Here is a 20,486-nt window from a genome sequence, read left to right as displayed (position 1 = left end):
TAAACCTATTTTGGTTGGATCCGTTTCTGATCACAGTATGTTTTTATATGGACATTTTTCATTGGTGTTCTTGGCTGTGAGGCTGTGAGGTTGGAAAAGCTAACATTTCCGATTCCAAAAGGTCTGCCTGACAGTCCCAGTATCACCACCTTCACCTACAAAAGAAAAGTAACAGTGGAAAGAGGGGAATCTGAATTCTTAGAGAAGACATGTTGCAGGGGTTTTTTGTTTTTGTTTTTTTAAGATCAAGCTTGATCTGATGAATAACTCGTATCCTTCCAGACCCTTTAAAAGAAAAAAAAATAAGCTCAACTGTGCAATTTAGAGACCTTTATAAATCAGTCCTGGTGAGTACACATATTTCCGTGAGGGGAGAATTTATATGTTTAATTACCGAGCACAGGTGCCAGGCCCTGGCTTTACTCATTACAGTAAGATATATGAACAGCGGCGAGAGCCTGGATAGTGCAGGACAAAAAGGGAGGACAAAGTAATTAGCTGGCTCTTATTTAATGGGACCCTTCCTCAAGCCATTCATGGCTCCCGTTGCGGCTCCTCGTCCATATGCTTCAATTCAGAAATCATTTCATAAAGAACCACTGGTGGCAGGTAGCACAGCGGCAATTAACGCTGGCGGGAAATGGAATCGGCAGGGATTGAAAATGAAGTGTTAAACACTGCAATATTTGATTGTCCAGCTTTTCTTAACTCAAACCCTCTTTGCTCCCTCTCCCCCTCTTTTCCCTCTCAGATAGATTTTACCAAGAGAGATGGATAGCCAAACATTGGGATTCCCTACTGAGTGGGACTGTGCTCTAAATGCCTTTGGCCACAGAGTGGCTGAGGTTGGTTTTGGCTATGCACGTGTGTGTGTGTGTGTGTGTGTGTGTGTGTGTGTGTGTGTGTGTGTGTGTGTGTGTGTGTGTGTGTGTGTGTGTGTGTGTGTGTGTGTGTGTGTTTGGCCAAAGTGTGCGTTTATCCTCCCATGGCCTGTAAGTGGACTTGGCCGTAGATCCAGCTTTGGCTATCCTGAACCTGTGAAGCTATACCGTCTGTTTATGTGTGTTTAGACTAATGGCACCTGGACTGCTTGCTGAGGCTAGGAGAGATGTTAGCCACTGCACAGCCAGTGCGCCAGTGTGCCATTTTACCTCAAGGAGTCTGGATGTGTACCAAGCAGAGCCATGCCAAAAAGAGGCAGTGACCACCCAGAGAGCCGGGATGGGTACTGGGACTGGGCCTCTTTCAGTTTCAGTCACATCTACACTGTGATGATGTTCTCAATATTTGTTGAAAGAAAACAATAAAACAGTCAGAAAAAATTGTTACTGTATTATAAATAAATGGATAACTTATGTAACATATAATATAATAATCTACTGCAGTATATTTGTAGTCAGTCACTTTCTTTAAGGATATAAACCATTTGGGGTCAACTTGAAGCAAACTATAATTGACATTTGCAAAGCAAAGCGTTTATTTTTGATAACACAAACTTATCTTTACCAGTTACTTTTTCTGAGTAGGTAACACTGTTATCTAGGAGAATACTTTTAAATGTTTGTAATTTCTATAAGGTAACAAGTCACACACTGCTGGCATGTTTAAGGAGAAACATAATCAACCCAGAATTGTAATCAACATCTCTAAGCAGTAAACAGCAAAGCAAATCCACAGTGGACAGGCGTATTTCCTCACTCTGTCTACACAGAAACCAGTCATGTTGAGTCAGTCCAGCCAGCCTGGAGGCGTTGTTTGGCCAACAGTAAACCAGGGTATCCCTCACTGGACACCACTTGGCTGCTCCTGAACTCTGCACACTAGCCGTCTGGCCACAGGCTTGTAGCAATTGGCAGGCCATGTTCTCCATGTTCTCTGGCAAATGTCCACTCTGAGTTCATAGCTTTTGACCTGTGTGTTGGAGGGATGCATTTGGCTCAGACTGAGCTATATAAACATCAGAGCGTGTAGCTGAGGGCCAGTTTGGCCCTAGCAGTCATGTTTAACACGCTGACACCGGTTGAATTTAAACACCTGATGTTCAGAGTCTGTCTGAGAGCCAGTCACAGCCACTGTCCTTTGGCAGTCTGGACGCCTGTTAGATATCATGTGATCTCATTAAATGAGAGCACTATACACTAAACACATTTATGAAAACAAATAAATGCTGCTCATCATCATTTTTTTCCTGAAAGAACCTCAGAACATCATCTACAATAAAGCCAAAAAGAAAAGCAATTCACCAGCTTTTATATGGAGTAGGTAAACCTTTCTTAATGGTCCTGTCAGGAGCAAGCATACTTGGGGTTTTTTTGTTTTGTTTTATTTTGTTTTGCTTTTGTTGTTGTTTTTAGAAAAAATGTTTCTGAAAATTTCTTAGCATAATGAACATTAACTTCAAAATATATATTTTTTATTCTGTAAAAATATTAAGTTGCGTTTTTATGGTGCCACTGTTGATTATCTCGTCCTTTTTAAATGTGTTGCTTAAAAAAATTATTGTGCAATTTATTTGGGTTTCTCAAGGGGAAAGAAATCACACTGATGGTGTAGAAGTCTCAAAACCTCAAAAGGATCTAATACTTCAGTTGTACTTTATGTTTTGTTAAAACAGCATGTTGTCTTATGTGTATGCTTCCTGTTATGTTAAAATAACAAAGCTGTGACACCATGAGTGCAGTGGGTAGCTGTTTTATAGACGGTGTTATAGAATGAACGCTTAAATATGAGTAATTCCAGCATGGCAACTGAGCACCAGGGCCTACCTCGCTGACCACAGCCTGATCTCTATCATGCAAACAAGTGCTGAGCTTAATCCATAGGGTGTCTGGGCTCAACCTTTGAGATAGAGTGACCTCAGGCATTGAGGTCACTCTATGCAGGAACTTGTTGTAGAGCTGCTACTCCTCCGTTTTGAGGAGGATGTGTTTCAGGCATTTTCTACTAAGAGGAGACACTGGAAAGATTATGTCTCTTTGCTGGTTTGTGAACACCTCGGTGTTGCTGCATACGATCTAGACTAGATGGTGGCCAGGGACAAAACTGAATCTGAATCTCTACTTTGACCCCTGTGACCTGGACCCACATAGCAGCAGAAAATGGATGGAGGGATATTTCAATTCATAGCTTGCCTGAAAATCTATGCATTTTTAAGCTGTCTTCAGTCTATTGAAGTAACCCAGTGTATTTGCATTATAAACACAAACTGCTACTAGGTGAATCTTAAAAAAAGTTGATGATTAAAATAGCACATAGCCTGACATACACTGAGGTTATAAGCTCCATATCCGCTAACAAGAGATCTACTGTGTCATATTCACCACTGAAGCGGTGACAGATAAAGTAATGGAAACAAAGCTGTAAATCTTTACAGCAGGTAACAAAGTTTGAATGTCAGCGAGCATGACGGCCACTGATTCAGACAGACGTACTGAGGGGGGCCGGGGGGGGGGGGGGGGGGGGGGGGTAGGGAGGCAGAGTTGGCATGGATTCCTACCTGTTTGAGAGCGGTTGGCGATCCTCCAGTCAATGTGCCACCCTGGCTGCTTTCTCTCCTCCCAGCACTCCCGCCATGCCTGCATGCCCCATTTCCACTCACACTGGGGACACAATCAGAAAAACACCAGGAACAGACATAAGCAAATCCAGTTACTAATCAGGTAGCCATGGTGGCATGACACAGTATCACAGCAGATATATTTTTTCAAGTGTGAGGGTGAAAAACTCACATATTTTGAGGCTAGGTGGGTAGTGAAGGTGTAATGACTACACATATCAACGGACACTGATCAAGTCTAACTGGGAACCCATTAGTCGTACCCTTTCTTATGGATTACTCGTATTTCCTTTCACCTCTTACTTTAATTGTTATTCATTATCTAACTATTTAGTTAGATTTAGAAAAATATAGTTAGGACTAAAATACACCTGTCAGCTTTTCAAAGCTCTGTTTTCTTGGCTGCCAGGTCAAGAATTTGAGAATTCTTTAGAGAATTCTGAGAAACATATGTGGTGCAGAAAGCAAATTTTCTTCAAATTGAAAAATTATTTTCACTTTAAAGCTGACAATAAAAAAAATTATAAAACATGGCAAAAAAAAGAAAAAAAGAAAATTGGCATAAAACATCCTGGTCCAGGCTTTCAAGGTAGGTTTGAAAAACAGTAATAAAAGGACTTTAATGTAAAAAAAAAACAAAAACAAAAAAAAACAATCCTTATGCACTTACATCACGGTGTAGAGATACAAAGACACAAACAGAGAAATTGCACTGTAAATCATGTCCATGTACACGTCAATTTATTTGGCCATGAGACCAGACTAGGTTGACATACACCACACTTCTTCCTATAATAAATACAAAAATACTTGAAAAATTGCTACATTTTGGCTCCAGTTTCAGTTGCAAACTTAACATGTTTCCTTCATAAGAAGGTATGGTACTTCACATTAGAGCAGACATCTATTTTTGACGCGTTCATAGACATTAGTTTTATTTTATTTATTTTTTTCCCATGGAAGGACAAGAAGGGGACAGTAAAATACTGATTGTTCCCGGAACTGAAAAAACTATGTACTGCTCATTAACTTATATTTGTCATCAAAGATCCCATTTCATCTCCCACCACTTGGCCTTCAACATGCAGTCAAGTACATTCTCTGTGGAGATGGTTAAGAAGAGTTCTTGGGCTGGTTTTCACCAAAGTTGCTGTTGGTGTTGTGGTATTATCCCAACCCTAACCTCCAACCTAGGGTAAGGATTTATAACCAGGGCTGCACATAAGTGGTCCGCAGGTGCACATTCGCTATCAAAATAAAAGACGCGCACCAGATAAGAAGTTGCAACACGCATTTGCGTACATAAGTTGTTCTGGAGGAGGACAGACATTTATTCAGAACTCTTAAAGATGTCAAAGAAGCAAGCTCCGTAAGCAATTACTTTGGTGTTCCTCCACCGCAAAAGAAGCGTGTATTCCCAGACATTCAGAGACTCACTAACTCTAAAGTTTCAAACCTGTTCTGGCTTTAGGATAAGAACAGAAGACGTGCATCAGAAGCTCTATGGCATGGGTTTCTAGCAGCTCCTTTAGGTGTAATGTGTATAGTATATGTTCTCTAACTTGCGATAGTAAACTGACACAGTTGTGGAGACTTACAAAAAGACCTTCAGTTGGGTTTTGAAGGAATTTGCACTTTACAAAAAGCATTAAAAAACAACCTCATAGCCCAAAACATTAGCACAAGAAAGGGATACAAAAAAATAGAGTAGAAAGAAAACCTCAAACTTGTGCAGCCAGCAAAGATTGAATTCTCTTTCATCCTGACATTAATTTTGTGTAAAGCATCATAGCTGATTCAAAGCTGGGTCTCCTGCTATGACCATGCAGTTGACAGTTGAAGAGTCCACCCTTTCCAAGCCGGGAAACAGAGTTTCAGGCGCAGAGAGAAACCAGGAGCATTCTGTCATTCAGAATTGACCACACGTGTAATATGTGCCAGACTACCATCCTGTGCCAGCACAGAGCGAGCTGAAAATTCTGGTTTTTTTCCCTGCACCAACACAAACTTTATTTCCAGCCTGCTGTACTTGTCATATTTGCCTTGTTGGGACCTTGTTCGGTTCCTAAAATGTAAATCAAGTTGAAGCGTCACCTTTTTCAGACACTGGAGCATTTCCAGAAACACATTGCAGAGGTACAAGTAACAAAGTACTTCTACAAAGTGATCAAAAAATAGCAGCCACCATGAAAATGTTCATGTATAGAAGTGTATAAGATGAGGCTCTTGAATGGGAAATCAAGATTTCCAAAGATTCTCAAAACCTTTTTTTTTTACGCCTTGTAAAATTGTCATCCATGCAACCTTGCAACCATCCATCCATCTATTGGGGTGATGGAGCCTATCTCAGCTGGTATAGGGTGAGAGACAGGGTAAACCCTGGCTAACACAGAAAGACAACCATTGGTCCTCACATTTACACCTTGTACAACTGCTATAAGGAAAAACAACTTCTTAACATTGTTAATTGTTTAGGATACGTAACATAAACCTACGCTAACCTTAAATCTTTTTATAGCATTTTCATCTGATTGAAACACCCAAACAGAAAGGATTTTAACAGGAAAAACTGCAATGTCAAAATATAAGAGACTTCATTCGAAATGTTACATCTTCTAATTTCCCAAAATGTGATTATTTAGCATGTGTCTTAAACAAACCCCTCTGGATGCCCAGAGGTTACAGCAAAGGAACAGAAAGTGAGGAAGGCAAAGAGAAAGAGAGAAAAAGTAATAGGAGACAGAGTTGGGGGTAAAGCTCAGAAGGAGGGGCGATGAATTCCCAAATCTAATCTGAGTATAATCAGGGCACTGCCCCAGTGTCCTAACCCCATCTACACACACTTACACACACAAACCACAAGGCTGTTGCCTATCCATAACCCCCAGTGTGTGGGCTGCGATGCTCCCATGACCCACTTAACACATCTGGGTCAGCTGTATTCAACTACCAACTAATACATATACACACGTACACATCCTGCCATGTACATTAAGACAAATGAACACACACGCATGCAGGTTCAGATAAGGCATGGGTTTTTTTTTTTTCAAACTCGTTTGAGTAAAAATGATTGCTTATCCACTCCTCATTACTGGAAAAAGCCCCATATATGTCTCATTATATTATAAAGCGCAGCACTGTTCAACAACTATTCACTCCTCCAGAGTTCAGCAGTGGTTATTTTTCAGAGCATTTACTCTTCTAAAGGCCCAGCTCGAACTGGAGCAAAGGCCGAATGTGTGGCCCCACTTCACTGTATATAAAGAGCACTGTGAGACGAACACCTTTGAGAGCCAAAAGGTTGTCTCGCTAGTTGTAGAGCTGGATGTAAACTAGTAAGTTTTTCTGGCGCGTTGGGGCCTTTTTGCAGAGGCAGGAAGCGAGAGAAGGGCACATGAAGAGAGCGGTTAGGCTCTTTAAACGCAGGGGTAGTACTGGCTGCATCGCTTCCAAAAATAAAAAAGGAGAAAAGAAAAAAAAAGAAAAAGAACTTTTGAAGTGTGTTTGTGTTTGAGGCGAGGGAGCAAAGGTGTGCTTTTGCGTTTGAGGCAAAAGCCAGGAGTATCTTCAGTGTGTGTGTGTGTGTGCGCGTGTGTGTGTGTGTAAGTCCCTCTTGCCAGTTTTAAAAACCATCCGTAGCCCAGGTAAATGGCATGCTGTCCTCTGCACATGCCCAGTGGCTTTCTCTTTCTCTTCACAGGAAAGAGTTCAGAGGGCCAGTTAGCACCGTTCACAGCGGACCCCGAGGCTTCACTCAAACACACAGCCCAAAACACACACAACCCAATTCATGCACAGAGAATTCCTAAAGCACACACAGCGTACAGGAGGCCACAAACACATTCACACATGCTTGCAGGCTCGCGCAAATTCATGCGGCAGCAGTACATGCATACATACGCATGTGCATGCACACACATGCGCACACACAGTTGGCCCATGGCTAGAGTGTTCAAACAGGCGTGATATTGAAATCCAGCAGTAGGGAGAACAGCGGGTTTTGCTGAGGTCCATAGCAGGTTATTGATCAAGGTTAGTTTACTGTGAAAACTCTGCCTGTGGCCAAGGGCCATTCATACCAGAGGTGAGTGTGTGTGTGTGTGTGTGTGTGTGTGTGTGTGTGTGTGTGTGTGTGTGTGTGTGTGTGTGTGTGTGTGTGTGTGCGTGTGTGTGTAAGCAAATGAGTAAGAAAAAGACTTAAACGTGTATTTTTGAACATACATGTATATTGAAAGTTAATGGACTGATTGGAGTCTAGCTGAGCTTTTATCAGCTAAGAGAGCTGTCTTTGTGCAGAAGCTTGTTCTATAGAGCCCCTAAAGTGTAACAGTGGGAATCATCATCTTTTTTTCTCCACTAATTTTGCATTACCTTGCAACATTTTGCATTCACCCAATCCATAGACAGTGGCTGAGGTGTATAATGATATAGTATGCATTATGTTGTAACACTATGCATTGTGTTGTGGTCACTGATGGTGACCACAACTGGTGAGTGTACTCCAAACTATAGTCTGATGCACTGTAGTTAGAGAATTAGCTAAACAAGTTAAAGTGGAGCTGAGACGACATGAATTATGGCTAATTTCCACTACAGAGGCCTGGATTTACAACAAAAAAAAAAAGATGGATTAAAAGAAAGTTTTTAAAGTTATTTTTTTTAGAGCGTTAGCGCCATTGTGTGCCAGTACAAAACATGACATCACCACAATACCTGCCTTTTTGGAGTGCTCGAACCCTCCTCATCCTCCTGCTCATTTCTTCTTCCAAAACCAACTTACTGTTTACCTGCTTCCTGATCTAATGCATTACTTATCAGGTAACTTTGTAATGGGATCATCTGTTTTATTTACTTCCTGTTGTGTATTTGGCATAGATGGAAAATACAACTCACAAATGTGCAGTATTTGCATTGAACTGTGTTTACTTTTGACAGTGTGGCATTTTAAATGATATAGAACGAATTTACATTTCCTACTGGCCTCTAATATATACAGTATCACATCGTAGGCTAACAGGATGTTTAAAGGACAAGAACGATAATGATTCATGATCTTTAGGTTGTTTGCTTGTCACATGATCAAACCTGTAATCACATGATCAAACTCTGTAATTTATTTCCAGAGGAAAAAAAGAGGGAAAAAACATTTGACCCCAACATGGCAAAAAGGATCAGTGAATTCAAGATCAAATGAATAAAGGAATGACTACATTTTGAATAGCCATGCATTCATGGGTTCATAATGTTACAATGAGTGCCAGCAAAGTCTTTGTGGTAATGCCAGTCAACCTTTAGAGTTCTGAAGCTTTATGTTGTGGGACTACTCAGGCTTTTACATGTTCTGTGAAACTATCAAACTTGGCTGCCATTCTGTTAGTCTGTCTGACACACTATGCAGATATTCCAGAACACACATTCACATCCCCTTTTGTCTCGCACTAACAAAAGCAGTTGTTTGAGATGTGTCTGTTATTCTATTCAGGACCTCAGAGGCCTGCCAACAAATGACCTTCATATGGAAATTTAAACACCTATGCACACATGCGTAAATGAGTGTGGGGGAATTTCAGCATAACTTCACTCAATCAGACAAAATGTGGTAAATGTTAACCACAGACACACAAAGAGAATCACTTTCAGGCAATATAGATACATAACCTCCTGCATACACATGCATAACTTTCACGAAGCTTGAATGTAAGTGGGTTGGGTTTTTTTTTTCTTTCTATATCATGCCAGAAAGTTGTCCAAGCAGAAAGTTGTGATCCAACTCTTTGCTTTTTTTTCTCCCTTTTTCTTATCTCTAGCTCCCTGTCTTCACAACATCATCCATCCTTACTCTGTGGTACTGAGTCAAAGGGAACTGGATTTATCATGTAGGTGCTGAGAGGATTTATTCACTGACCTCAAAGTTCTTGCATACTTGATTTTGTGTTTGGAAGACTGAAGGGTGCATCAGATCTTAATTTTCAATTGGGGCCTGTTGACCAGCACCCCAAACATGTTTAATGTTCAGCTGCATCTTGCTGGAAATTAATTTTTAATGGTATGTAAGAGTAATAATCAGAAAGAACCACAGGCTTGCATGGCACTGCTTGGTAGCCAGTGACAGGTCAGCTTCATGGACTAATATTTTGTGTCTGTGTATTTTTACTAACATGTTTAATATTGTTTATGCTTGATCTTGACACCAATATGCATGTAAACAGGTGATGGCAACTTTTTCTTTAGTTTAACGACTTTTTGTCAAACAAACTGGCAGGCCTACTGGTTATAAAATGTCTTCAAGCTATCTTACGGTTAATATGTTGTAAAACCTTTTATCTGCTTGAGTTCTCTTGTAGGTGTCCTCAGCTCAACAGTAATAACAGCAAAAGGAGGGCTTAAAAATGTGACATCAATGTACGCAATGCTGTTCCTTCACCTGTTAATTAGCTGTATGTCTTGTAACTGCATTATAATACATGTCTTCAGATGGATTACAGATGTAACGCTTTAAATTGACTGGGCGATATGAGGAAATCTAATATCACAATAATTTCTGTTGTATCACAATACACGATATATATAAAAATATGTTTAAATAATCTCAATTTTTCCTACTTTGAATACAAAAAATCTGAATGAATTGAAATGTTTTATTTTAACCATTTTTAACTATCAGTTGCCCACAGAGGTTTTTCACTAATGACAATACTGTCACAGTAAATCTCCTTCTGTGGTCAACACAGGACCTTTAACAAACAAAAGATCATAGCAGCAAAAAAGTACATCAAGCAAGAATTCAAGAGAAAAATAAAACTATCTAAATTAAAATGGTGCTTATAACATATAAAAATGGTAAAATAAAAAATGTGATGGCCTCAAATTACAGAAACAAAAGTCTAGACAGTGACTATTAAAACAACTGGCCAAGAACATTCACAGGTATCACAGCTGGTTTATTTAATGTGGGCTTTTTTGCGGGGAAATGCTGACATGCAGAGTTTAAAATATTCTTCATTTTGCAGTGGATGATTATTCAGCTGGTGGGATAATTTCGTGGTACTGCTACCTTTAGTGACTATCCGATCTTTAAGTGATGACCTGATAACCCTGCTTCTGGGTCCAAACTACTCTGCGTTTATTAAGGCTGTTGTGTTTTTAACATGTTTTAATGCTTTGTATCTTTTTCTGTTTAATCTCAACAAGCCCCTAAAAACAGTCAGCGATCACTGTCGGCCTCTCTCGGTTTTTATTACCACTGTTCATTTTAAAGCTCAGTTTTTAAAACCTTACGATGTAACTACAGCCTAGGCCATGCAGCAGTATATTAATGGCTAACCTCGTATTGTGGATGGATTATCTCAGTTGTTCTCCAGACTGAAGTTTGGTCCATTTAGAGCATCCTGCCATGAAACTGCTTTTGTCCCTAACCATCGGGAACATTCACATTAACTTTTATCGAGTGGAAACAAAGTTAGTGTTCATCCTCCTCCAGCTTCACTGTGCTAATGTGTTTATAGTATGCAAACCATAGCTGTGTAGCTAGTCACCACGTAGCACATCATTAAATACCAGCTAGCCCAACTTCAGTAACCCTACAAATGTCATTACTGTTTAGTTTTCTGTCTTCATTAATGTCGGAAGCAATAGCAGAGCTATGCGTTTTAATTTTTCAACTCTCAGTGATGCCGCAGTGTTAATTTGACTTTGGATCTGAAGCAGAGGTTGGACCTGAAAACGGCTAATGATGTCAGACTTAAAGACCAGATAGTTTCACGGCATGTTTTGCAAATTATGCATTTTGTTCAACGTCCTCCTTATGAAATTTTTTTTTTGTATTGTTGTATTTCCTCGCTTGTCTATCTGGGACAAATATAAATAGTATTCTCAGCGCAATGTGCCAGGTAGAAAATTTTCCTTTTGGGAGGTGGGATTAATGATGCATTCACAGAAAAAACTCACAGTGAATGAATGCAGACAGCTTCATATTTCCATGTCAATTTATACTTGATGGTTACAATAAAGTCATTTTAACCATCGTGCGTGGAAAAACTTGTGATACATCGAGTATATTCGATATATCGCCCACCCCTGTGAAATAGAAACAGCAACCAGCAATCCTTTAAACTTCTCCTTTATCATAAGGGGTCACCACAGCAGGTCTGCATGTTTGACTTGAAGTTTTATGGTGGATGCTTTTCCTGAGAAGATCCCAAATTTGTGTGTCCAGCTGAAAATGAACCACTGACCTTTCACCTGCCATTTAACTGTGCAAACCACTACACTGCACTTCTTTTTAGTTTGTTTCAAAGGAGCCAGTGAGCAGACTTGAGCAACAGATTTCAAGGATTTTTGAAAGCCTTCCATTCAAGCATAGAAACAGCACCTAACGCAAGGGATGTCCAGTAGTATTGTGTCTACACAACGTTAGCAAAAAACTAATCATTAACCAATATTCAATTCTGTCTCAAACAATTTAAATCCATAAAAGCATAATTTGTCTGCATCTCTTTAGCTGAATCTATAAAAATTGCAAATATAACAGTCTGAAATGGTGTCACTGAAAGGGTGGCTCGGAAGCAGATGATTTGCTCCTAAACTCCTGGATCACCCCCCCCCCCCCCCCCCCCCCCCCCCCAAAAAAAAAAAAAACAGAAACAGAAACAGCTACTACACTACAGCTATGTGTAGAACATGGTGGAGGCTCTGTTATGGTTTGAGATCGCATTTCAGCAAATGGTGTTAGGGATCTATTAGCAAAAACTACCATCAGAGTTTGATTCTTCAACAAATGCTTCATTTTTGGTTCATTTTTCATCGTGACAAGGATCCCAAATACACTGTCCATGCATTAAAAGCACACCTGGATAGAAAACATATAAAGGAGCACTATCATTCCACACTATTTCAGTAATATTCAGACCTGAATATTACTGAAATAGTGTGGAATTTGGAGAGAGACAAAAGACAGCTAGCATCCAACGAAGAGCTTTGGAATGCCCTTTATGAAGCCTGGACAACTATTCCTGCAGACTACTTAAAGAAATGACAAGAATGCTTGCATGAAGGTTCAGGCTACATTAGAATGCACTGTTATGCAAGATGGTAAATTCTAGGGGGGGAGTATCAGAGAGGGTTATGTTTTCTTTTCATTTTACTTAGCACTTTAGGTGACCCAAAGCATTTCTGGATTTCCTTAACCCCGAAATCAAACATTAAACTAGTTTTTGTGAAAATGATGTACAACCAAACTGTCCTCACTTTCCAAAAAGGGCCACCATCTGAAGGTCCAAAATTGAAAAAGGATAGTAGTGCAACAACAAACATACACAGTCTCCTCCATCCCCTCTATTTCTCCCTTCCTGTGTCCGGTCAGAGTAATGGATGGCATATCTGTTGCTTACTCATGCATACAGCTGACAAATTGTCCCTCTCTGATCACAGCCCTACTGCTGTGTGATTTGTGAAAGACAGCACACGACAAGATGAGTCGGCAGCTCAGATTGAAAAAGGGCACCGGGGATACAGACAAACTAGTCCAAAAAGGTGCATTTGAAGAAAATTATATATCTGAGGGCTTACGGGCCGCCGGAGTGCGGATGAGCTGCTTCTGTGGGTGAGTGCATGCACATGTGAGTAAGATTACAGATACGTGAGACGTGTTTTTTTGCAATGACCTTGGTGTGGTGGAAAATGTTCATCTCAGTACATGTGTATGATGGTATACAAATTCACACAAAAAGCTTCGCAACAAGGGCAGAATCTCTAAGATGCACATAAACCATAATGCGTGACTTTTGGAGACTGGATTTACATGTAAGACAGGCCACATATTGTGCACCAGCCCCTATTTAAAGTGTATGATATGACCCAAATACAGTCCAGCAGTCCCTGCTTACAGTGTAATTTAACCCACATACTACTCGCTGCTCCCTGGACCTGGTATCATAATATGAACCTTGGTGTTCATCTGAACAATAGACTGGACTGGACTCATAACTCAGACGCTCTCTACAGGAAAGGGCAGAGCAGGCTGTACCTGCTGCGGAGACTCAGGTCGTTTGGAGTGGAGGGCCCACTCCTGAAGAAATTCTATGACTCTGTTGTGACTTCTGCTATCTTTTATGGCGTGGTCTGCTGGGGCGGCAGCATCTCTGCTGGGGACCAGCTCTGTTCTAGGATGCCCTCTGGACCCAGTGGAGGTGGTGAGTGACAGGAGAACGGCGGCTAAGCTGTCATCCCTGATGGACAACATCTCCCACCCCATGCAGCAGACTGTGACAGCACTGAGCAGCTCCTTCAGTGGGAGACTGCGGCACCCACGGTGTGGGACGGAGAGATTTCGCAGGTCTTTCCTCCCCACTGCTGTCAGACTCCATAATAAAGACTTTAACTGATCAAGCACACACATCCATACATATGCAATAATACTAAGTGCAATAATCCTTTCTGTCATCGTTGTATTTTTACTCAGTTGTATATAGTATTTGTATTTGTATTCTATTTTTATCTTATTGTATATTTATTTTATTTTATTCTACTGTATATAGTATTTTATTTTATTCTATTCTGTACAGTTGTGTACTGTATTTATTCTTATTGTATTCTAATTTTTGCCTCATAACTTTTGCACTGTCCACTTCCTGCTGTGACAAAACAAATTTCCCACGTGTGGGACTAATAAAGGTTATCTTATCTTATCTTATCTTATCTTATAACCCACATTCTTGCAAGCACACTCTAATCCTGTCCCTGTTGCTGGCAGTTTTGTGCATACGCTAAACAAACTGCCCCAGGTTAAATCTTAAAAATCTAAATATTTCATAAAAGTTTAAGTTTGCATGAAAATAAAAGAGAATGCAACCATGTTAACCGGCTACCACATTTATAAGATCAAGTAATTTAACTTCAACTAAAGGCTGCTAAATGAATCCTTTTGTCAAAAGTTTATCAAATCCTTCCTTCTGAATTTAAAAAGTTGTGGGTTTTTTTGCCCTGGTTCGCTGAGTCTGCATCTTTAGTACAAAGAACACTGCTTTATTTTACTTGATCAGATCTAGAATTTTCCAGGGCAGCAGTTAAAGTTATATTGGTCCAACTGTCATAGAAATTTGGCCAAATCTGGCTGACTGACAGCGTTGGCTCAGAGTCAAATAGGTGGAGTATCTTTCCTCAGCCCAGTGTAAAATCTCTGGGTCAGGGATGTCAAACTCATGTTATCTGTTTGATAAAATGTTCGATCTTAAGTGGCCTGAACCTGTGAAACTCCCCTTTCTGTTAGTGTAAAGAACTTTAACTACACATTTAACAGGGATATTTTAATACAATTTCAACAGTACATCAGTTTCTCTATAGCGAAATGCTGCTGTCAATAAAAGAAATTTATCCGGATATGACTCTTTGGGCTTAAAATTGTAAGAAGTAAATGTGTAAAATTACAATTTTACAGAAAATGTTCTGATAGCTCATTGCTCAGACTGAAAGACTGAAATGGAAAGTTTTTGTTAATTCACAGAAAATGTCCTTTTTTAAAAGAAAAAAAAATTCATTGTAAAAACAGAAAATTCTTTAGCAGATAGTGAGCAAACAGGAATTTCTAGATCATTAAATGCTTTGGTGTAGTATGAATGACCGTGGGGAAGGTCTTTATCAGTAGGGACACCTATAAAAATAAAAATACAGTCCAAAATTGATTAACTTTTTCCAAAGCTGTCCAGAAGGCCAGATTAGACTCTTTGGTGAGACAATTCTGACCCTGGACCTTATGTTTGACACCCCTGCTTTAGTCCAGCATGTATGAAACTAGAGAGGGAAAAAGAAAATGCACCAAAGCAGGTACAGCTGCACACTGTGTGCTGCTGTGACTGAGACGTGTGCCTTTTTATTTATCAACTTAGATCTTCTCATGTGGAATGAAGTGACTGACTAGTATAAGAACAAGATTTTTGTCACACAACCTTTAACAGCAAAGGTAAACTGATACTTTTGACACAATAAAGTCTCCAGTCATCACTCCAAAACAGTGGTCCCAGCTCTTAATGTGAAACACGTTTGCTGGTCATAGAATTTCACTCACCAAAGTTGTAGGACAAACCTCTCAGAGGGGCTGTACCTCACAGTCAACCACATTATTTCAGACAGTTCCATTTAAAAAATCCTACGAAAGACAACAAAAGGACAAATATGATCAAGAGGTCCAGTTTGGTCATGTGAATTAGCAGAGGTGATGCTTACCAGCCACCAATTTGGAGAACACCTCTCAATGAAAGCAGACACTGCACTAAATTCAATCCAAATGGATGTCTTATAACGAAATTCACAGTTCTTGCGTTGGGGGAAATTAGCTATAGAGACCAAATGTTTGTTTTTACCAGTCTTATTGCTTGGTGGAAAAAAGGTGTAAGAAAGATTCACTTCTTGGTAAAGGTTTATTTGGGACCAGTTGCAGAATATACACACAGAACCCTCTAATGTGCACCTGAAATGGTAGGAACGTAAAAAAGATATGCTTTAAGGGTCCAACAGTGCACTTGGATGTTATATGGCCATTACATCACTGCATTTCTTCCAACCATTAGAACCTAACTGGTGGACTTGTGTTTCAAGGATTGAATGTTTAAGTACAAACTTCAACTTAAAGTATTTACTAGCAACAAAAGGAATCATATATAGGTGTTTTAAGCATCTTTCAATCTTTAGAAACGAACGTGTCCTGTGTACTAAGTAAGTCAGCACAATACTGACCCAACGTTGTGAACATAATTACACCCTAATCATCTGGCACAAAAGCCAAAAAGAAGCTTATGTTCCTAATGTGATCCTTAAAATCATAGGCCAACGCAGTCAAGCTTCCATAAATTAGCCTACTTTATGACGAGCCGTGAGCCATTAGGAGGAAGGGGGAAAAAATCAAAGAGTGAAAGATAAAGAAAATAAAGGGGAGAAGGTACAAAGGGGCAGGAGTGGGGGTGAACGAGGCCTTTGCTAATTCAGAACACTAGTCGGAGCATTGTGCCAAGTCTGCCTCCCCTCTGAACCCCCCGCCTCCCTCCTTCCAACCTCTTCTCTTTCTTTCAAAGGGCCAAGGGGAGGCTGCAGCTTTCTAGTCATAAACATCTCTCGGGTAGGTCTGCACTGGGCCTTTGCCACTTTACATATTTGCTTATTTGAGAAAAAAAGCAGAACGAAAAAAGAAAGCTGTTCTGGCTCAAAATCTGCTTCTCTCTCACCCTCTTTCATTCTCTGTCTGATCATTCCTCAAGGCCAGAGTTGAGGCTGTGATAGAGATTAGGACAGCAGCGCTACTGACAGGGCAGCTAAATCTACACCGGCTGACAAACCTGGCAGTCGCAGTGTTTGGAGAACGGTTGTTAAAAAAGAATCAGAGGGGGGGGTTGACTAATAGCGAAAAGAGAGAAAAAGAAAGAGAGAGATGAGGGTCAGGAAATGGAGCATTTTGAAGGGGGCCAAAATGGTTGATTAGGGAGACTGATCAGTCCTGATTTAAGGCAGATGTAGGGCTCTCGCACGGTTGATTTAGCTTTACTAAAAGAATGTGTGCATTCCTGCATGTGTGTATACATTAGCAGCAAGTACTGTACATCATGCATGTGTGGCTGTTTAAGGCTGACTAAACAATCTGTGTACACAAGAGGGTGTGAGTGGTGCGCAGCCCATAGGGACTCTCGCAGACAAACAGTCTACACTTGCAAAGTGCTGAATTCACAACACTTCAAGAGCTACCACTTTCCTGTGGCGAAACCACACGGCAGTAGTCGCCACTGTCGGACACAATATGGTGTCCATATGCCCATGATGACATCCAGATGACTTGATTCAAGGGAACTTCACGGCAAGGAGTCGTGTTGGGTCTGATTAAACCACTCGAGCAGGGCACATTTAAAGGACAAGTCCACAGCTTTGTCTTGGAACAATAAGGTTTCCATATGTGGAAATGTAGGAATGTGATTCCAGTAACAGAGATGGCAGATCTTGACTTGTGACATGTAATACAGGAATACAGCAGAACGATGTAACTTATATATGTCGGATAGTTTATCACAGCCTTTCCCAAAGATGAGAGTGCAGCGGCGTCCTTAAAAGGAGACAGAAGATCCCACAGGCCCAATCTTAAATCTGCGCTCTAATCAAATTACAAGAGAACTTCATGGATTTCCTTGAAATTCTTATTTTAAAAAATGCAAATAACACAGGCTGCTGGCTATAAATTGCTAATGCGACCCAGTCAAATGCAAAGTGTTATGGGCAACGTGTGACTCGCTTACCACTGGGACACAAACTTCAATAGAAGAGCAGTAAATTTTGGTCAGAGTATTGAGTAACATCCAACTAACCAGGGTTTTACTTCACTTTTTATAGAAATAAATACATTTATTACATATGAAAACGTATAAATTTTTGATCACTTTCAAACTGAATTTGTGTTATTACTGGAGCCCACCTGCAGTACCTTCACAATCCTTAACTTAACGAAACATAAAAGCTCAGTCTTAGTGGTTGGGTTCGCATTATGTTAACACGCCACAGTTTTTCAGCATGCCGCTGAAACGAGACACAACCCTAACCTTAGATAGGTCGTCTTTCTTTTTAACACTCCACTCCAGGCACCTGTCATGGTGACAAGCAGTGTTGGGCAAGTTACTTTGAAAAAGTAATTAATTATAGTTTCTAGTTACTTCTTCAAAAAAGTAAATCAGTTAGTAATGGAGTAATAAATTACTTGAAAAGTAACTATTGCGTTACTTTAAACAAAAAAAAAACATTGGCCATTTTTTACTATTTTTGATTTTACCCTTAAAAACTATTTACTTTGCCTGGTTTGGTATCATCCTTTTCAGCACAACCTCACGTGTCTGAATTAGAGACGGACCGATCTGATATTACGTATCGGTATCGGTCCGATACTGACCTAAATTACTGGATGGGATATCGGAGAGAAATAAAAAATGTAATCCGATCCGTTAAATATCAAAAAAGCACCTCACAAAACTTGTGACATGGCCTCATAACCGTAGCACGTCGGAGCAGTATGCGTCACGTGATAGAACCTGTCGGTGGTCTGGTTGAGCATTTGGAGCCGGCATTTCATCTTCGACAAAGTTATCCCCGACAGAAGTAAAGCAAGTGTGTAAGTTCATCTCTGAATATTTGTAAAGCATTCCCACATTAAGCTTAACAACAGATATATGGAGCGACTGCCTCTTCTCTCTCCCTCCCTCTCCTGCTGCTACTTCAATCGTCAAACTGATCAATGATCAGCTGATCGGCTTTTCTGTCGCGAGTCCGTCTCTTTGCTTGTTTATCGCCCACTTCGTGCCAGAAAGAGGAAACCAGTGGCTGAACAACAGCAGCACGTTTAAGCTTGATAAGCTGTTAGAATTTATTTAATATTACTTTCTACTCGAGGATCTTTTTCTACGTAGCTGACAGCTGGTAACTGTGCAGGGGCGGATCTAGCAAAGTTCAGCCAGGGGGGCCGATAGGGCATGAACAGGGAAAAGGGGGCACAGAAACATACTTTTCTTTCTTATTCTCATTTAAAATGTGTTGCTTTTAATAAATAATTATCCGAATCTTACACCCAAAGTTTTAATCTGATGAAAAATGTATAGAAGTCCATTACTGTATATAGTAACTATTAGGTCTAATATACCCCAGTAAGCTACAGTACGTTTTCCATCTGTGCAGTCTGCAATTCTGTTGAAGAAAGATGTTGAATCTATTTAATTATTCTTGAAAAATAATTGAGTTCTGTGCATTTTTTTCCCACACTGCATCAAATTAAAGCTGATTACGGCAATTAAGCATCACGAGGTGGAGGGTGGGTGGTTCCCTATTTTTTTTAGAACCCTATTAGTTAGGTTGCTTAATAATAATAATAATAATAATAATAATAATAATAATAATAAAGTACTCTTTAAAATACCAGAATAGGGAGGATGGAGTAGGTTTAAGTTTATTAGATTGATCAGTATTGCTGAACTATGAAATATTTTGAGTGCAGTGTATTTTTTGCATACAGGTATAACAGAATAGCTTTAGTGTTTGTGTTTTTGTAACTTGAGTATGAACTTATACAAGCAAGATATTAAAAAAAACATTTTTATTGATTAAAAAACACACGATATCGGATTCATATCGGTATCGGCAGATATCCAAATTTATGATATTGGTATCGGACATAAAAAAGTGGTATCGTGCCATCTCTAGTCTGAATTAACAGTTATGTTTTCATTTTGACATACTGTATTAACACAACTGATCTAAAATCAGACAAAAAACATAAAATCCAAGTAGAAAAAGTTATATTTTTTACTGTAACAACCACAAACATGTTTAATGAATCATGTTTCATAACTTTAAATGCAAATATAAATGGTCAATTTTAAAATCATACGCACAAGTTTTGCAAACAACAAAGTTATTTGCAGCCATTTACCTTTTACCCTTTTTTTTTAAATAACCATTTCAAACTGTTTATGTAACAATCAGCTGTTCTGCATTCAATAAGACGCCACACAAACTATTTCTGCCGCTCCAAAAAAATAATTTCTGTCCACTATAAAGGAGAACATCACAGCCTGATACCTGCAGGTCTGACAGCAGCAGGTGTATCACTGCTCCTGTTTTTTTTACCTGGAGACAGCAGTCGCCTCATTGTTCTGACACACAACACAAAACTATCCACAACACTGCACACTAACTACACAAGAAAACACATTAACTACACACTCCAAACATGCTAAACGTCACAAATCTCTCACATCTCAAAATTCGCTCTCTCTTTTTCTGTTGTTTATCTTTCTCTCTCTCTCTCTCTCGCTGTCACTCCTAAAACGTCCCCCTCTTCCCAATGTCATGTTACCATATCATTTTTGATTGGTCGACATGGTGCATTTTCCCACCAACACCAAAGGGCTGG

General features: G+C 39.8%; 1 protein-coding gene across 5 annotated transcripts in view; it reads right to left on the bottom strand.

Annotated features, from left to right (window-relative positions):
- Nucleotides 1-20,486, bottom strand: part of LOC147315466 (uncharacterized) — a 496,228-nt gene that overhangs the window by 445,666 nt on the left and 30,076 nt on the right. For all 5 annotated transcript variants that reach the window (XM_086258292.1, XM_086258291.1, XM_086258294.1 and 2 more), the window contains exon 2: nucleotides 3,497-3,599. Coding sequence is in view for 1 of the 5 variants with exons in the window: in XM_086258290.1 (XP_086114416.1) it covers nucleotides 3,497-3,599 (103 nt within the window). In the remaining 4 variants the exon portion in view is untranslated. The remainder of the gene's footprint in view (nucleotides 1-3,496; nucleotides 3,600-20,486) is intronic.

Source organism: Aulonocara sp. 'chitande type north' Nkhata Bay, linkage group LG13 (genome assembly GCF_057382095.1).
Source record: "Aulonocara sp. 'chitande type north' Nkhata Bay isolate Kocher_YH1m ecotype deep benthic linkage group LG13, A_spYH_male_GT1.1, whole genome shotgun sequence".
NCBI lineage: Eukaryota > Metazoa > Chordata > Actinopteri > Cichliformes > Cichlidae > Aulonocara > Aulonocara sp. 'chitande type north' Nkhata Bay.
The sequence above is the reverse complement of the archived record's forward strand: the minus strand, read 5'-3'. Positions and strand labels throughout refer to the sequence as shown.